The sequence below is a fragment of the Equus asinus genome, chromosome 11 (genome assembly GCF_041296235.1).
Source record: "Equus asinus isolate D_3611 breed Donkey chromosome 11, EquAss-T2T_v2, whole genome shotgun sequence".
Lineage (NCBI taxonomy): Eukaryota > Metazoa > Chordata > Mammalia > Perissodactyla > Equidae > Equus > Equus asinus.
The window spans coordinates 6,581,688-6,601,540 of NC_091800.1; the positions used below are offsets into that span (position 1 = coordinate 6,581,688).

Sequence of the window (19,853 nt, forward strand, 5' to 3'; positions counted from 1 at the left end):
GGCCAGCCCCTATTTTGTGGCTCTTCATTCTCTTAACTGATTCAGTAGACATTCACTGAGCAGCAGTATGTGCCAGGCACTGTGCTAGACACGGGAATATGAGAGTAATAAGGTGGGGTCCCTGTTTTAATGGAGTGTACAGTCTGTTGAGTAAAGCTGACCTACAGCTAAGCATAATTGCTCTGCAGTGCGATAAATGCTGCACGTGAATGTAGAAAGGGCTTTAGGGCCATAGGGAGCAAGTCTTCACTGTGCTTGGTCATGGACAGCATCTCAGCAGGGTGACAGTGAGTTGGTTCTTGGTGGGATTTGGTAGGAGAAAGGCTCTCCAGATCAAGGTTACAGTGTGTGCAAGAGGGCAAGATCGTGGGTGTTCAGGAGAAACATGAGTGCCCAAGCGTGGCTGAGCTGGACAGGCAGTGAGGGCAGTGGCCAGTGATGAGACTGGCAGGCCAGTGGGTGAGATTATAAAAGGTATAGGTGCCAGACTAAGGAGTTTAGAAAATAATTTGCAGGGACAAATTCATTCAACTATTCAGTTTCACATGAGCGTTGGGGGAATAATACAAATCAGCAATAGGATATAGTTCCAGTAGTTTTTTCCTACCTATCGTCGAAAAGAAAAATTTCTTGGTGATGCAAAAATCATAGCACTTTATTCAGTTTTCTCCTTTCTTTGGTGGTGTTTATGTGGTTTTTATCTTGTCACGTCTTTTAATTTATAAACTTTTAAAGGAGAAGGACCATATCACTTACCTTTTTGCCCCAAGAACACTATACGTAAATTTTTTCATGATTAATGAGATTTTTACGTTATAAAGAGTTTTTGGGAAAAAGGGCTAAATTTCACCCAGAATGCCACAATATAAATGTAACGGTTGATAATATTTTGGCATATTTATTTCTGCACATAAAATAGGTGTGTCTTATGAAATGAGAATCATATTGCCGTGACTTTGAACTTGATGTGCATGTCAGTGATTGCCTTATAAGAAGATGCTGCAGGATTTGTCTGCTTCCACAGAAGTTAGTACAGCATCCCAGTATTCTGTCCAGGCTGGTTGCTCGATTATGGTGCGCACTGACTGACTCTATCAATGTCTTTTTTCTCATTATTTTGTGTAAATGCTTTGGTATTTGTACCTTTTCCATATTAGTGTAATTCCACATAGATTTTATGCTTTTTACTTTTAAAAATTAGCACATTTTAAAAAATTTAGGACCATGTTGAGAAAGATAACCTGAAGCATACCTTTCAGAGAATGTGATTTTATCTGCTGACCCCAATCCTGTGTCTACACAAGCAGTAAGCCGCATAGTTGGGTAATTGCTGGATGATTTTGAGATATGCAAGGGGGGAGAAAAGCTATGACCAAGAAGCTGGAAAAGCAAAAAATGTTGTTTGAATTCACTCAAAATGGTTCCTTCATTCAACAAATGTAAAAATGATCTTTCATTCTCTGATGCTTGGCCCTGCTCGGGCAGCTGAAATGACCATTGGGTTGTCCATCTCCAGGCTATGTTCGTGTGCACCCTGGTTGGCTGCTGGGCCCACGTTGAGACAGCAGCCTGCCAGCTCTGCTTCCGTTGTTGCTACTGGCGTTGTTTTTCTTGAGCTCTTTGCCCACGGTTCTGGTTCTCTGCTCTGCTTTCTTTCTAAGCAGGCAGATAATCTGTGTTAGGTCTCTGTTAGTTTTGGAAGGTTCGACTCTAAGGAGAAACTGAACCGTTGTTTCTCTGCCTGACAGATGGACCCACCAGATGAGTCTTCACTTTTTTTTTTTTTTAAATAAATCTCTTCTCTTGACGTTGTGTGGATCTGTGAAAAAAAACAACCAGATTGGTTTCTACATTTTAGATCATTTCTGGTGAGGATAAAGAGGCTTGGATTATCTTTTATTGAAATGTCAGGTGCCTCCAATTTCATCACTTGTAAATGATTTTTAGATGTGTTTAAATGAATGCTTATTTTTCTGCTAATAGATAATTTGCACTGTGCTGGTTTGGGGAGGAATTCACAAATGCCAAATGTTAGCTGTGTCTGCTTTTTAGTGGAGCTGAAGGCTCCAGACCCAGGTATATCATTTTCACTAAACACAGCAGAGAGTTTTGCAGGGTATATGTGACACAGGGACACTGGGGCCAACCCACCTGTGTTCGCATCTAACTCTGCCTCTTAGCAGCAGTGTGACCTTGGGCAAGTGACTCAGCCCTCTCTGAGCCTCAGTTTCCCCCATCTCTAAACTGGGGATAACAGTACTATCTACCTTCCCGAGTAGTTGTGAAGATTGTCAGTTAACATGCTGAAAATAGTACCTAGCACAGAGTGCTCAGTGCGGGTTGTCGTTTTATCACTACTGTATCCTGCTGGCGCTCACTCAACCTGTGTAAATGGAAGGTTTATATAGTCACTGTTCGAATGTAATTCTCTACTGGGTGAGTAGATTGGACACTACACAGACCTGGTTAGAAAATAAAGGCATGTAGAGCCTGGGAATTCAGAGCCAGTGGGAGTTTTGCATAGAGTGTGTTAGTAGACAAAGCTTCGATTCTCATAGCCTCAATTTTTAAAGAATCCCGTATTATTTGCCTATTGTATCTTTTTTAAAGGTTTTATTATTTTAAGGTTATTATTTAAAGGTTTTTCTTATTTTAAAACATAATTAATATTACCTAGTATATGTAGCAAATGGTAAACATTATATAGTAAATACAGAGCATCTTCACTAATGTTATTTATGTTAACTATATCTTATCTTTTAGAACTCTTCAAGGATAAATACATTTACTAAGAGCAATGGCTTTAAAAGTGCTACTCGAACAAGAGAAAAGATTTTTCACCGTTGTAGTTTTACTAGCCTGTTTGGTAAGTCAACTCTTAACTTTCATATGAATGTGGTGAAAATTCCTATAAGTAGAGCCAAAACTATTTTCTATGTCTAATTTCATATTTTAAAACATTTTTCATTGCATTTTTTCATTGTGACATTTAATTAATAAGTCAAAAATTGCTGCTGTATCTGGACATTTGTAACAGTCATTGAAATTGCCTTATTTAAATTTAGTTGAAGTCAAAATCATAGTGTTCCTTGCAGCCCCGTGACAATGATACCTTGGTTTACAGACGTGTCTCTCACAGCACATCCCAGACCCTGACAAGACCATCAATGCCGGTTCGGAGCCCATGACTTACACACTTTTTGAAGAGCTTAGAATTGATTTTTAAAAGAGCTGTTATTTTTATGTAGTTATTTATATCTTTCTTGCTTCCAAAAAGTGTTAAAGACAGATGGGGAATTTTAATGTCTGAAAGCTTGACACAAAAGATCTATGAAGGTGTTTGAAAGAACTGAAACATTTAATCTGGAAGTATAATCATGATTTACACTGAATTATTTATACCGAAGGCAGCCCCTAAAGTCTTCTTGGAAGACAGAGTAAGAGGAAATGGGGTCAGATTGGAGTCTGAGATTCAGACAGATGCAAGGAAAGCTTCCTTCCTTTGGGATGAGGTTGTTGAACACTGGAAGAAAGGGTCTAGGATGGAGGTTGTGGAATTTCTTTCTCAAAGCCATTACAGTGTGTTTGCTGGAGAAGGGCTCTCCTACCTCTTAAATGAAATCAGGCTCCTCTACGATTGGTGGTGAAGGGGGGTTCAGAGAGGTGGAAGGAGATTGTCAGATCTTTAGCCCCAAATCATGTTCTGACCCTAAACCCACCTTGAACTCTCCCTCCTGCCTGCTCTAGAGGTTAAGGCTTTGGTTTTATTTAAGGAGGCTGGCTGACATCATTACAGATATTCCTGCCTCAAGGTGGAGGGTAGTTTGTACTGAATGACTGCTCATTATTATAACTACCAAAAACAATTTTCGTGTGCCTGTGTGATGGGCATTATACATAACAACAGTCTCTGTTCGCCCGTGCTTCCTAAGGTTTTCAGCCTTCACTTAGGAAAACAAAATTATAGTCAGGAGTGTTACTGAGGCCACTCCTGCTTAGGGTAAGAGGTGGAACTGAATGTTGTCACCAATCTGAGATTCTATTAATATCCACTTTTTTTATGAAATGCTATCTGTTAAGAAGCAGATAAACACACTTTGTAGGATGATAGTATATGAAGCAAACTTATTGTTTTTACATAAAATAAGAAAAAAAGGCTATATTTTGGAAAATAATTTACAACCTTTATTTTGCCAAAGTTGATAATCTTTCTATATTAAGTCCTGTGCTTATTTCTATATTGATAATCTTTCATATTAAGTCCTATGCTGTGAAGCAAAGTCTGTAGTTAGATCCCATTTAAATGGTTAAATGGTCATGAGTAAGAATGTAAGTTCCTATTTACGTAGCACTTTTACTTTGAAGAGTTCAGAGAGTTTGGCCACTGTTCTCATCTTTATCATCATCAAGAATTTTACTCATCTCATGACTGTCAGATAGTGTTTTTTGGAAGACAGACTCTAGGTAAATGCAGTTCAACTGAAAAAGATTGAAACTTCTATATCAAAACCGTGTGGCGGATGTGTCTGAAGGATAACAGCAGAGTCCTTGTGACTATCCTAATTGATTCCATTTGTTTATTTATCTAATCATTATACTTAAATGTGTTTATATTTCTTGAAGATCAAAAAAACATTGTTTTTGAATTCAGAATTCTTCAGGTTGCAAAAGGATCTCACGTCTCTTACAACTATTCTTTTATACATCCTCTTACTAGAAAAGAAAGTGGCTCCTAAGTCATCTTTTTCCTTGGGTACTCAGAAAAGTATCAAAGGAAGATAGCGATTAATTCCAAGAAAAAGGGAGACCTCATTCAGGGTCTCCAGAGAAGAAGCAGGCTTATTGATTTATTTGTTCCACTGACTTACTCAGAAAGTGGTTTTTCCTCCTAAAGTGAAAATTCATTTAAGAAGAATTTTAAATTAATGTTTACATTCAGTGATTGTGTGAATAATACTGATGATATTGTTTGTTTTGAAAAAAATTTAATTTACTTACTTTACAATAACGCTTTGTGAAACATTTTTTTCAGGCATGTGAGGTGATTTGTGAAACAGGAGACTGTAGACAACAAGAATTCAGAGATCGGTCTGGAAATTGTGCTCTTTGCCAGCAGTGCGGGCCAGGCATGGAGTTGTCTAAGGTAGATGTTGGATACGTGGTAAAGTTGTCGATCGGTGTTTTTAAAATGTGTTCTTTTCAGCTAAATTCTTTTTGTTAATTACTAGTGAAGATTTGGACACCATGACAGAATTCTTGGTTCATTATGTCACTTTAGCCAAACATTATACAGTTCCCTTTTCAGTACTTTTGATTCATGTGTTACTGAGATAAAAAAAATAGGTTCTAATAACCAGAATTCAGTAGCTGTCATTGTTTTTTTGTTGTTTTTTTTTTTTAAAGATTTTATTTTTTCCTTTTTCTCCCCAAAGCCCCCCGGTACATAGTTGTGTATTCTTCGTTGTGGGTCCTTCTAGTTGTGGCATGTGGGATGCTGCCTCAGCGTGGTCTGATGAGCAGTGCCATGTCCGCGCCCAGGATTCGAACCAACGAAACACTGGGCCGCCTGCAGCGGAGCGCGCGAACTTAACCACTCGGCCACGGGGCCAGCCCAGTAGCTGTCATTGTTTTATATAATTTACTTTTTATCATATTTTGCTGAAAGAATATAATTTCTAAGGTTTATTTACATTAGTTAAAAGAATCAGTATTCTACTAATGGTTTAAAAACAAAGCATTGATAACAGAAAATGGTAATGCTACCCTTTACGGGGCCTTCTTTTTCTTACAATGATTGTGACCATTGTCAAGAAGTAGAGCCCAACAGTGACTTAAGTAACCATCCTTCAAGCTAGTAGTTCTTTTCCAACCTGGGTTTTGAACACTCCTTTGACAATGCAATTATTATTCATCTCCCCGTGTTGAGTGTGTGTTACTCTCAGTAGCGTTTTAAGTATATTCATTTTCACCACTATTTAAGAAGCACTGTGTCCTAGCAGGGCATATTTCAGTCTTGGATGTTCTTGGGGCCTTTCTTTTTTGTGAGCATGTTCAGAGCTATACATTCATTTGCTTTATTTTCTGACCTTTTGAAGATGTTACTAGTTGTGGACAATTGATGTATCCTTTTATTCTAAATAAAGCATCAAAGTCTTCCTGTTAGAAAAGGAACAAAAGATTTTTCTTTTTATTTAAAGTGACTTTTAGAAGAGAAGTCCTTTGCCTCTACAGACTGCCATTATTGAAAGTTGAGTCTTGTCATTCATAGATTTTTGATCAATGATCTACAAACAGCAGGAAACAAAGAATTATGCATTCCACAAGTACTTCCTGGAGGATGGCCCTCTCTGGTGGTTGTGTTAAATAAGTGCTGGCTTTCAGGATCCTGGTTGACTGGAGCATCTCAGCTGATGTTTTTCAATCCCTGTTGATTGTCAAGTATGTGCATTTTCAGACATAAGTTCTGCTATGTAAGACGTAAAAAGATCCTTTATAGCAGCTCTGCATACCTATGGTCAGTGAACAAAGTAGTTAAAAATGCAATAGTGCCCAAGAGGAAAGTAGATGATGATGTCTCCACTCCTCAAAGAAGAAGGAAATCCTTCTTTTCTCAAATCACTATGGAAATCTGAATGAAACTACACAGAATCTAAGAGATGAGTAAATTATTTCTGAGAAGTTGCTCCCTAACTTTCATCCTTTGAATCCAGGAAATACAACCTCAAAATAATTTCTGGAGAATCAGACCAGAAGATGAAAGTCCTATAAGCTCTAATATTTCTTTTTTAAAGATTTTATTTTTTCCTTTTTCTCCCAAAGCCCCCCGGTACATAGCTGTATATTTTAGTTGTGGGTCCTTCTAGTTGTGGCATGTGGGACGCTGCCTCAACATGGACCGATCAGCAGTGCCATGTCCGCGCCCAGGATTCAAACCGGTGAAGTCCTGGGCCACTAAAGTGGAACGTGCGAACTTAACCACTCAGCCACAGGGCCCAATCTCTAATATTTTTTTATTTAAAAAGTCCATCTTCTGAGATTATCTGGTAACAGTTTCTGTATTTCATAATTTCCCATTGATAACCAGAAGAGATATTTTTCTCTTAGGTAGCAGTTTTCCCTGAGTATTGAAACAGCCGTCCAACCGTGTTACATTGGAAGCAATCAAAGGGAAACAATGTGAATAATTCTGCCTTTATCTGCTTATTTTATTTATTTCCATTTCAGTACTTATTATCATTTTCTGCGTTAAAAAAATAGACCAGGAGAAATCGAGTGAGAAAGGATAAAAGTAAAGGTAATGATATCACTGAAAAATTAGATTCATAAGACCCACTGAGATGCTCAGATGTTCTGAGTGGGTCCATATTCCTGGGTGCCCTGAGGTGTCCACCTGGAGGACAGACAGCCAACTCCTTCAGCTTTCATCCTCAGTGTCTAAACAGTGTGCCTTGCTCCTGACAGACACATAGTATATCTTTGCTGAAGGAGTGAACAGATCAGCCAACCTCTGATAGTTCTCGGGGAGAAAAGTGACCTTTAAATCTAGTAATATAAAAGTTAATGAATTTGTGTGTATTATAAATAATATTTTTGCTAAGTCTTTTATCTTGATTTTAGCTCATAGTCAATAAAATTAGCAACTGAGCCTTGCTCATACTCTAAGATGCAAAACAGAAGAGAGGCAAAGGTGGAAATCCAAGCCACAATGAGATGTCACCTCACACCTGTTATAATGGCTATCATCCAAAAGGCAAGAGAAAACAGTGTTGGTGAGGACGTGGAGAAAAGGGAACGCTTGTGCCTTGTTGGTGGGAATGTAAATTGGTGCAGCCACTATGGAAAACAGTATGGAGGTTCCTCAAACAATTAAAAATAGAACTACTGTATGATCCAGCTTTTCCACTTCTAGGTATTTAGCCAAAGAAAATGAAAACACTAACTGGAAAAGATATATGCACCCTCATGTTCATTGCAGAATTATATATAATAGTCAAGATATAGAAACAACCTAAGTATTCCTCAGTGGATGAATGGATAAAAGAAATGTGGTATATATATATATATATATATATATATATATATATATATATATATATACACACACATACACACCACCATATACACAGTGGGATATTATTCAGCCATAGAAAGAATGAAATCTTGCGTTTTGCGACAACATGGATGGACCTTGAGAGCATTATGCTAAATGAAATAAGCCAGACAGAGAAAGACAAATGCAGTAAGATCTCACTTACATGTGGAATCTAAAATAAACAAACAAAAAACTGAAAAACACAGCTGACAGACACAGAGAACAGATTGGTGGTTGCCAGACGTTGGAGGCATGGGCAAAATGGGTTACAGGGGGTTAAAAAAGTACAAACTTCCAGCTATGAAATGAATGTCATGAGATGTAATGTATAGCCTGGTGACTATAGTTAATACTGTATTGTATATTTGAAAGTTGCTAAGGGAGAAGATCTTAAAAGTTTTCATCACAAGGAAAAGAAATTTGTAACAATATGTGATGGTGAATGTTAACTACCCTCACTGTGGTGATCATTTTGCAGTATATTCATATATCAAGTCATTATGTTGTAAATCTGAGAGTAGTATAATGTTATCTATCAATTATATGTAAATTTAAAAAGAGAGAGGCAAACATACCAATGGAAATATACAACTAAATAATTATTTTTATTTCTCAGTTAACTAATTAAGGCAAGGAGCTTGAGGTTTTTATAAGCAGTTACTTTGGGGCTAGAAATTTCTGTGCCGTCCACTCATGAATTTGCAGTTGGTTCTTTCCAGGCTGCCTTTGTTAAGTTTATAGCAATAGCATACCTTTCAGAGCAAAGAAAAGTAAGTTCTGAGTCTATTAAAATCAGATAAATCACAGAACAAGTATACTCAACTGGTTAATTATGACTTTCAAGCTTTACAAATCCAGGGAAAATTTATTCTTTTGACCAAGACTCAGCTTTTTAAAAAATTTTCACACAGCTCCGTTTATAAATAATCTAGTTGCTTTTTACTTGGAATACTAGATATGTAGTCTGGAGGGGGTACCTGAGAATTTGTAATGAATAGATCAGTCTAAGAGCATCACCTTTTTACCCGAGGCTGACGGTTTTCATTACCTGTGGTGTCTGAAATTTTGAAAGCACGATCACCAGTAAATATTTTAAAGTTAGTTATGGAAAAGTAGAAAGCTGGATCAAATTATTGATATCCACAACTAAAGTTTTCCTTAAAACTTTTTAAAAAGTGCATTTTCACCAGACATGAAGCTTTCAAATTACCTTTATTCTAACATGATAATGTTACTTGTTTTGCTGTACTAAGGCTAATTTAAAACTTCTGTCCATTTTCTAATATCATGTCTCTCTATCTAAAATGACAAACCCTGGGTCATGAGATTCTTTGAATTACATGTGTCTGTGTCTTAAAACTGAAGCTTGGAAATACTTTGGGTAAGCAGAGACAGTTAACATTTCCGTCTGTGGTTTTGTTACTCCTAATTATTATTTTGGGGCAAGACATTCAGTTCTGTTTTTCTCAGGGTATCTGTGCTTGCTTTCCCATTGTTAGGGCTCTGCCATTTAAAACATGAAGTTGGGGGGGGCCGGCCCCGTGACCAAGTGGCTAAGTTCCCGCGCTCTGCTTCGGCGGCCCAGGGTTTCACGGGTTTGGATCCTGGTTGCAGACATGGCACCGCTCATCAGGCCACGCTGAGGCAGTGTCCCACACAGCACAGCCAGATGCACTCACAACTAGAATATACAACTAGGTACTGGGGGACTTTTGGAGAAGAAAAAAAAAGAAGATTGGCAACAAATGTTAGCTCAGGTGCTAACCTTTAAAAAAAAAACAAAAACCATGTAGTGGGGCTTGCGGGAGCTACTGGAACAGCCTTCCTGGAGATGGTGCGTCCTTGCCACACCTGTGGTGTACGGTCAGTGGCTCCACCGACCTCTTTTCATTTTCTTTCAATTATTAGATGGTAAGAAGTCCCCACCGAGCTCCATAATATCATTGTTGCTTATTTAAATTGACGCCCTTTTGTTCTTTGGCCGCTTTTTAAATGATTACTTATGTTAACCTTTCACCTTGGAAACTTTGGGTTATATTCATCTAAAGGATGTCCCTTAACATAACAGAGATGTATTATCTCTCAAATATGTCTTTAATTATTACTCTGTAATACATATCATGCAACCAAAATAGATAATGTTAGCTAATGTTTATTATAACAAGCCAGGTTCCATGTGATGTTCATATATTACATAATGGAATCCTTACAACCTGTGTCTCAAATAGCGAGTATAACTACCTAGTTTCATAGGTGGAAACTGAGACAGAGAGTTAGTTATCTGTCCAGGGTCACTGTTAGTGAGTGCCTGACAGTGAGCACTGGGGAAGGAGGTGGAGCCACTTGGGGGTGACCATCTGTTTCTCATTTTGACAGTGCTCTGTCCAGCACTGTCCAGTAGAACTTTCTGTGATGGTGGAAATGGTCCGTATCTGTGCTGTCCAGTATGGCAACTCCTGGCCACTGTAGTTATCAAGCGCTTGAAATGTGGCTGGTGTCACTGAGGAACTGGATTTTTTATTGTACTTCATTTTAATTAATTAAGTTTCACCATATGAGGTGATGGCTCTTGTATTGGACAGTGCAGCTCTAGAATGATGAACTTCCCTCCAGAAATTCTGGCTTAGGATCAACTTCTGAAAGAAGACGTATCCAAATCACGTGGATCTGCTGCATGCGCCGTCTTCCCCTCCTTCCTCCTCTGAGCTGCCCTCGTCCTGGCCACCGGTTCCCACACTCCCACCGGTTTCTGTTCCGCCATGGCCCCGTTTGGCCTTGCCAAGTGGGAGCATCGCTGTGGTTCCTCACACCAGATGCCACCCTCCTTGTCACCTCTCGTCCCGTCCTGAGCAGTCTCATCTCATCAGCTCTCCCGGCTTCCAGTTCCCTCCCTGAAAGCCCCAAGCATCATCTCGTCTCATTAAGGTTCTTTTTGGTAACTCAGCTTAAATAAGTAGTTTTCCTCTATCTTTGGGAAAATATATGACAGGTCACTGAGCCATTTGGAAATTGTTTTGAGAATTTTGTCACATGGAGCCATATTTACTCTCTCTCTTCCGCTGTAGGGTTTAGTTTTTGAAAGTTCATGGGAAAGATAATTGTTAGTATCCTTTTCCTATTTCTGAGGCAAAAAATACAAAATATTGTTTACATTGCTCCATGAGTAGTACATACTGGGCATTTGGAGCCATGCATGTGCGTAGCAGTGTTACATGACCATCCTTTCAGCTCATGAAAATAAACAGTGTTGCAGTATGTGGGAGGAGGAGGATTGTTGTTTTCCTAAAGTGACCACATTAGACTTTTAATTCTTACTGTCTAGAATTTGCCCAGCCACGGCCTCCTCCTTACCGAGTCTTAATGCCAACAATGTGCTTTTAACATGATCGCCTCCCAGCAGTAAATCAGGAAACTAGTTTTTGCATGAACCACTTGAAACAGACTTCAAGTCTCTGGCACAGCTTTCAAAGTAAGCTTTTCTAACCAATTATTGGGATGACTTTAGTTAATGTGAAAAAATTAATTCTTGTAAACAACTGCATACCTCCCTCCACATGAGTGTGTGTCCGGCTTTATATTTTTAGAAACACTACATTTCTTTAAACTGTTTTCATCCCTATGGAGAAAGTCAAATAAGAAAAAATGAATGTAATTTGCAAGCATAAAAAAGATTCATTTCTGCCATTTAATTACAGCGTTGCTCACTTTATTTATGTTTAATTATACCTAATCGAGCCCAGTGATGTTTGGCAGATATTAACAAGCTCTAGCTTGTAATTTTTCTTTAAAAAACTCAACTACGGATTTTCATAAACTGAAAGTTGAGGAGGGGATATGCCTTTGGTGATGTTTTATTAAAGGAAATTAAAAAGCTGATTTCTAAAAACCAGCCACCTAAATCTAATTTGTCATTTTCATTTGTGTGCCCTAGATTTTCTCCACAAATAACTTCTTCTCTGTCCAAATTTGAACTTTTAAAGTTCAAAGAACCAACATTAATAACTTGGTGGCTGTACAAATAAATAGTGCTTTAGACCCGAGGCCCCTGAATGTGTGTCCTGGACCATTGTGGTCCGTGAGGACCTCCCCTGTGGCCTGGGGAGCTGCTCTTCCAACATGCAGGTGGGACCCACTGTGTTTTTAGGTGCTGGATTTGCACAGGGAGAAAAGAGAAGGGGATTTGAGGACTGTTTACTTTGAGTCATTTTGCTACTGGAAAGCCACCAAATGTGGCTTAAAACTATTGGGCCCAGTGACAGAGCCACTGCTGCCGCCAGCCTGGGTGGAAGCAGCCCAGCTGGATCCGGCCCTCTCCTGCCTTGGAACCCAGATAAGGAAGGCTGCTAACACCTCCATGCTCACCCCACCCCGACCCCCCAGCCTCGTCTCCCCCACCCCCAGCTCCACCTCCGCCAGCCAGGAGAGTTCTTTGTCCTTACCTAGTGGGAGGCTGCTGTGGCCTTTACAGGTTTTGCTCCCTGGAATAAAATAATCACAGAAATAGTAATAAACTTTAGGAAATACTGCCCTAAATAATATTTGTTCATCCATTTGTTTACTCAGCAAGTGGTTATTTATTACTCGCCAGCCTGTTAGGTACTGTTAAAAAAAGAAAAATTCAATGACACCTGTTAAAGATGGCAAGGCAGGCTTTGTTAGCACCTTTGTGGTAGGTGGAGGGACCAATGCAATGGGATTTTACAGTGGGGAACAGAGATTGGGCTGGACTCCGAATACAGCCTGGGCAAGTGAGAATTTATAGCCAAGGAGCAGGGCAGGGTCAGTGGATGGAAAATGACTAAGAGGAAACATCAAGGCTAAGGGGGATTCTGGGTAAACTGACCCAACAGGATTCTTCTCTGAAGACAGGCCAGGGTGATCTGACATCACTGGGGGATGGTGGAGGAGGAGGAGCCCAGGCAGATGCTAAGGGTGGGGGTTCTGGGTAAACTGATTTGGCAGAGTTCTTACTAAAACTGGATTTTACAAAGACATGTAAAGCTGGGCCTGGTAGAATGTTCGGGAGCCTGACAAAGTCTGATCAAGCAAAGAATCTTTGTCAGTCCCAGGTGCTATGCTAGTCTTTGGGAAAGAGTGGTGGAGGAAGACGTCATGCCAAGGATTGTGCACTTATTGTATGATTTTCAGAAGTGAGTAGGAACCTTACAGCAATGCTTTTTAAAAATTGCATTTTTTTATGCATGTGTGTATTTTCCCACCTCAAAGTTTATTAATAAAAAGGTCTTCTCAGAGATTCAGGGAAGTCCTAGGTATTTCCTTCAACTTTTAAGGTACCAGATCATAATTTCAAAAATAAAGACTATAGGATTATTTTACATCCTAAATATATTTCTGCCATTGATATTAATGGCAGACCATGCCCCATAAAAATGAAACACACAGATCTAATTCTGAAGCCCAGGCCAATGATTGACTGACTCTTCCCACCCTTGTTTTCCCTCCCACTTACCCTCCCTCACCACACACACACACACACACACACAGTCCTTCCAATGAAATGAGAAGGAGAACTCTAGTGCAACCTGGAAAGTGTCAAAGAAAACTGCAGCAGGACAGAGGTTAAAGCAGTAAAACCAGATTTTATTCAGGAACTATTGCAATGGGGGAAAGAGACCTCAGTATGGAACTGGGCTCAGTTCCAAATACAACATGGACTAGTGGGGATTTATAGCTGAGGAGCAGTGTGGGGGTCAGCGGGTGGAAGATTACTGAGAGCCAATATAGGGGCGAGGGGAATTCTGGCAGGCCGACCTGACCGGACTCTTGCTGAAGGCAGGCCGGGTGATCAGACATCACCTGGGGGACAGTGGGGGACGAGGAAATGTGATTAGATAGCAAAGGTAAGCAGATATTGAGGGTGGGGGATTCTGGCTAAACGGACTCTTGAGGACAAGGCCCAAGGATGGGGCCTAACGGAAAAAGTGGCTCAGAGGAGCCTGGAGAGTTTGGTCCCGGAGAGAGCCTGTGAGAAGGCTGTCTGACCACAGTCCGCCGGGCAGCTCCCTCTCCTCTGTGCTCCTTGTTCTAGCTCACCGAGACCCATCCATACAATTGCTTCTGTTCCCAGGGGTAGTTGACTGGCCTGCCGCAGAAAATAATATGCCTAGGGAAATGTCCCCTTCCTACCCAAAAGTAACGGGGGGAACACCCAAAGATTTGATAGTGTTTGCGGGAGCCGCGCAGCGAGGAGCACGAACGCCGCCCGCAGAGTCAGTCAAGCTGCGGCCTGTAGCGCTCGCCGCGGGCTCATACGTTGAGCAGGGGACACAGACAGACTACCTGCAGAACCGCGTGTTACACACACACTCACACATATTTGTGGCAGGTTGCCTCGAAACCTGGTGATAGAGTTTGCCTGTGTGGAGGGAGTAGGACGTTAGAGACCAGAGATGGGAAGGAAGGTATACTGTTTGGTTTGTTAAAAAATCTTGTGTGTAGTAGTAGTTTTTCATAGGAACAGGGACAAAAAGAAAAGGGAGAAGAAATGGCATTCAGCCGGGCGGTGGCGCCCGTTTGTGAAGGCCCGTCTCCGTGTGTGCGTGCGCGGAGGGTCCTGGCGGCGGGAGGCGGGGCTCAGCTTCAGGTATTTGTTGCACTTAATGGGGGTGATTTCAAGGCGTTTTAACCCCCTAGTTTTCCTGAATGGAGTAAAAACATCAAAGTAGACATTTATATTGAGGTAATTAATATTTATATGCTGTTTACTCTATAGCCTGGATTTCAAATAATTGCAGCATCTCTATGTTTATGGTGCTTTAGAAATACGACAGCCCTAAAAGTGGTTGCTGCTGTGGACTCGACATTGTAACTTAATTCCTTGGAAATAACTTATCTGAATTTCTAGTTAACTCAAGGTTTCTAGTTAGTTTAACATGTACAATGGTCACTTCATAAATTTCTTAGACTATCATGAACTGTAAGCTATGTTTTTGAGTTTAAAAATATAATATTAGTTTGGTTTCTAATACTGCCCTGTTTAAAATGGCAAATATTTTAGAGAAAATACATTTTTAATATAATTTTGTAATTCTCTAATTAATATGTTATATCTAATTATATAATAAATTACATAATTTATTAAATGAATATCATTTAAATAAAACCCCCCCAAATAACCTCTGTAAAAGTTCCCTGGAGACAGACTGATTCACAGCACATGCTCCATCAATTCTGGTGTTATTTTGTGACAGTCACAGATAGAAAGCCTTGGCTCAGCCTCCATCTAAATCCATTCCGAAGAAAATTACTGTTGCTGCTGCCAAAACGTAGAAACTTTAAGCAGAAATAATATGTTAATATCCAGATAATAAGGCAAAATATGATGCATCTGGAGCCGAGCTTTGTTTTCTTTCTATAAATGATTTGGTCCAGTGTAGAATGGATCAAAAAAATTTTTTTCTGTGTGAAATCCTCCTTCTACAGAACATGATGACATATAAATGACACAGAGTGATATATGGCAAAAAGGCATTGGTCAAAAGGGCCCTTATGTACACTATAAACTCTAGAAGACAGTCAAGAATCAAAAAATAAGCACAAAGATCTCCCCAACGCTAAAGTGTATATTCTTTTTCAAAAGAGATGAGACTGTTGAAACACCCATTTATATTTCATGTTCCTTTCTAGTTGGGTCATTTATCTAGTTTCTCAGGAATGGAGAGAGGAAGTGAATTGGAGGCAGTGATGCTCAGCAAGAGCGAGGAGTGAGAGTGGACTGCCTGGCAGGGGTGTTAAAACAGCAGAACTGCCTGTGTGGACACAGCGGCTCCCTAGGGTTTTGTATTGCAGCCCAGCGCAGGAGTTGATTCAACCAGATACGGTTCAATTATGTTTTATGTACCTGTTTTTTAAAAGGCCGTTAATTGCAATTCACTTTAGAAAGATTTTATTCAATAAAAATGTTTTAGATGGAAAGTGATGTTTCAAGTAACCTGGAAAAAATTGGAATCTGAAGATCCTCTTGATCCTCAATGAGGCTTTATTATGCTTGAATCAGGAAAGTTGGTTTATTGGGTTGTAAAGAATCCAAAATAACATAGCCATAGGTGTCATTTATTTGGTGAATGCCTACTCTGTGCTTGATTTATACTTGAGAGGCTTTATATGTTTTCTGTTTATTCTTCAAAGCAACCCTGTAGGGCTAGTGATTGTCCCCATCTCACAGCTGAAGGGACTGAGGATCAGAGAGTTCCCAAAGTAATTTAGCTGACAAGTGGTAGAGTTGGCATTCAAACTCATGTGTCTTTGGCTTCATGGTAGGAAAATACATACTTTCCCCTGTGTCAGCCTTGCTTGAAAATGGGCAAAATTTCAAGACCTTTACTCTCAGTTAGTGGACTTTTCTCTTCCCCTTTGTTTTCTCTTCTGCTCTCTTCCTTTTTCCTTTCCTTCTTTGTTGTGTGTTAACTCGTACGTGAGACTCCTACAGTCCAGGCTGCCTGGATCAAAGTGTGGTTTTCAGCACTGCTCCTGCACGAACCTTTGACGTGGAGGTGCTGAGCCTGTGAAGGACGAGGCCCCGCCCCCCACATGTCAGGTGCACCACACTTTGATCCTGGGAGACAGTGGAAGGCCCTCTTCTGTGCTTAAAGAAAGCCTTCGGATGCATGGGGCTCTCCGCAAAAACACACTGGTGTCCGGGCACAGAATCACATGCCCACTACAAAGCAGTGGAAACAGCGGTGAACTCCTCGCAAAGACCTAGTGCCTGTCCCAGGAAAGGCTTTTGAATATCTGTCTTTATTTTTTCCTGATTACTAGAGTAATAGGTGCTTTTTGTAAGAAACTCTGCCACATCTCGCTGTGTCCGTGGGCTGCCCAGCATGCTATCTGCCTAGATACTCTTCTTGCTCTTACGCTGCTGTCTGCTTTTTTTTAAATGGCCAGTGTTCTGTAGAAACCATCACAAAGTACAGATAACCAGTGTTAACATTCGATATGTAATCCTTCAAGCATCTTCCTATGTGTATGTCAGGTAAAGCACCTGACACTTCCTATAGTTTAGTGATAAGAAGTCTGACTGAAATCAAACTGTAGGTTCAAATCCTGGTTCTGACATTGGCTGTGTCACTTTGGTTAAGGTGTATACCTTCTGGGAAGCTCCGTATTCCCATCTATGAAATGGGAATAATGATAGTGCTTCTCTCACTGGGAAGGAGTATGAATTAATGAGATAATGTGTTTAAAGTTCTTGCATAGAGTAGGCACCCAATAAATGTTAGTACTTACGTTTTTGTAAGAAATGGGATCATACTTCCAATTCTGTATTGTGACGTTTTTAAACTGTCCTGAACACATAGCTACATCATTCTTCTTATGGTTGCATTATAATTACATTATATGATATGCTGTGATTTATTTAGGGCTTGAACTCGTGGAAATGATCATAAGTGGGTCAAAGAGCCATCTGTTTCGCCCATCCTTGGGAAACAGTACTGTGTTCTGATGCTCAAATCTAGAGAAGCTTGAGACCTGTAGTACCACACAGCTTTATCCAAACAAGAATTCAGTGTTCTTTTAAGAACTATGTAAAAACCTTCTGCTATCAGACACTAATAAATAGCTGAACATTTCAAGGTGCTCTCCCCCCGGTAGATTTCTAGGCTTGGAAGCTTGTGAAATTTCTTATGTAGTTATCCTCGTTTTCTAAAATCTCACTATTGATATCAAAGTACTTATTTTCTGCTTTGATAAGTGAGTAAACGTCTGACTATTTCCCTGACGTCCGTTTCTGAACATTCACAGGACTGGCTTTGTTAGGAAAGAAGAAAGTGCCATAATTCTGCCATAAGCTGGCAGTAGTGCAGCCGTGGGGGTCCTGGAGAAGAACCTTTATTATTCAGATGCTCGTGGCTCGTTGAATAAAGTGGATGACTAAGTGTACTTATCGTAGTAAGAGAGATTATTAGCAGTGGGAGACACATTTGACCTTGCTGAAAGAGCTGCCTTTGTTTCTAGGAAGGCCGGCGCTGGGTCATTATGAGACCAGCTCTTCGTTTTATTCCAGCCACCTTCCCTTTTTCACGCTCGCCGTGTCTGAATAGCTTTCTATTGCCTGTTAATCCCGGCAGGAATGTGGCTTTGGCTACGGGGAGGATGCCCAGTGCGTGACGTGCAGGCCGCACAGGTTCAAGGAGGACTGGGGCTTTCAGAAATGCAAGCCGTGCCTGGACTGTGCAGTGGTGAACCGCTTCCAGAAAGCAAATTGTTCCGTCACCAGCGATGCTGTCTGCGGGGACTGCTTGCCAGGGTACGTTGGATGATTTCTTTCCCTCATAATTAGTTAATTATTTTTCAACAGGCGTTTCTCTTGTTCCTTTCCAGACTTGAGTGCATGCTGATATTAACTTGAACCCATTTGTCGAGTGTTTGTGACTTCGTATCTCCATGTTCACCACTAGATTCTTTGTGCCAACTATGTGGTATGCACTGTGACAGGTGCTGGTTATAAATGAAAGGATTAGTGTTGCGAAAATCTGAAGAGTTCCTACAAATGGGTAAAAAAGAAAACATGGACAAGTGGACAAAAGAATAAACAGGCAGTTCACAAAAAAGGACACACAAATGGCCTGTGATCATATGAAGATGTTCATCCTCATTACTGATCAGAGAAATAGAAATCACAGCCATTCAGTCATTTCAGCAGATATTTGTCGAGCAACTATAAGGCACCTCTTAGGGAAAGAGGCAAAAATCCTATCCATGTGGAGCTTATATCCTAATAAGATGTTTAGAAATATCTACACAGTAAGTATTAAAGAAGTAAATTATGCAGAAAGTTAGAAGATGATCATTGCTGTGGAAAAAAAAAACTAGAGGAGCTAAGGGGGATTGGGCATGCCCCCAAGTTGGGTTGGCAAGTTGCAGTATTAAAGTGAGTAATCGGGGTACGCATTATTGGACAGGTGGCAGTGGAGCAAAGCCTTGAAGGAGATGAGACAATTAGCCAAGTAAATATGTGGGGGAAGAGCAATGTAGACACAAGGTACCGCTAGAAACAGGTCCTGAGGTGGGCGTTCACCTGGGTTTTGTTTTGTTTTTTATTTTTTTATTGAGGTTATGATAGTTTACAACCTTATGAAATTTCAGTTGTACATTATTGTTGGCCAGTCATGTTGTAGGTGCACCACTTCACCCTTTGTGCCCACCCCCAACACCGCTTTCCCCTGGTAGCCACTAATCTGTTCTCTTTGTCCACATGTTTAACTTCCACATATGAGTGAAGTCGTACAGAGATTGTCTTTCTCTATCTGGTTTATTTCTCTTATCATAACACCCTCAAGGTCCATCCATGTTGTTATGAATGGGACGATTTTATCCTCTTTTATGGCTGAGTAGAATTCCATTATATATATACCACATCTTCTTTATCCAGTCATTGGTTCATGGGCACTTAGGTTGTTCCACGTCTTGGCTATTGTGAATAATGCTGCAATGAACATAGGGGTACATGAGTCTCTTTGAATTGCTAATTTCAAGTTCTTTGGATAGATACCCAGAAGTGGGATGGCTGGGTCATATGGTATTTCTATTTTTAATTTTTTGAGAAATCTCCACACCGTTTTCCATAGTGGCTGCACCAGTTTGCATTCCTACCAGCAGTGTATGAGGGTTCCTTTTTCTCCACACCCCCTCCAACGTTTGTTATTTTTTATCTTGGTTATTTTAGCCATTCTAACAGGTGTAAGGTGATATCTTAGTGTAGTTTTGATTTGCAGTTCCCTGATGATCAGTGATCAGG

The 19,853-nt window shown here is 40.2% G+C and overlaps 1 protein-coding gene across 4 annotated transcripts in view; it reads left to right on the forward strand.

The window, feature by feature from the left end:
* The window catches only part of TNFRSF19 (TNF receptor superfamily member 19), a 96,706-nt gene that overhangs the window by 15,663 nt on the left and 61,190 nt on the right, over positions 1–19,853 (forward strand). For all 4 annotated transcript variants that reach the window (XM_070520405.1, XM_070520404.1, XM_070520403.1 and 1 more), the window contains exons 2-4: positions 2,764–2,866; positions 5,033–5,143; positions 18,184–18,362. In XM_070520405.1, coding sequence (XP_070376506.1) covers positions 2,798–2,866; positions 5,033–5,143; positions 18,184–18,362 — 359 coding nt within the window. In that variant the 5' untranslated portion in view covers positions 2,764–2,797. The remainder of the gene's footprint in view (positions 1–2,763; positions 2,867–5,032; positions 5,144–18,183; positions 18,363–19,853) is intronic.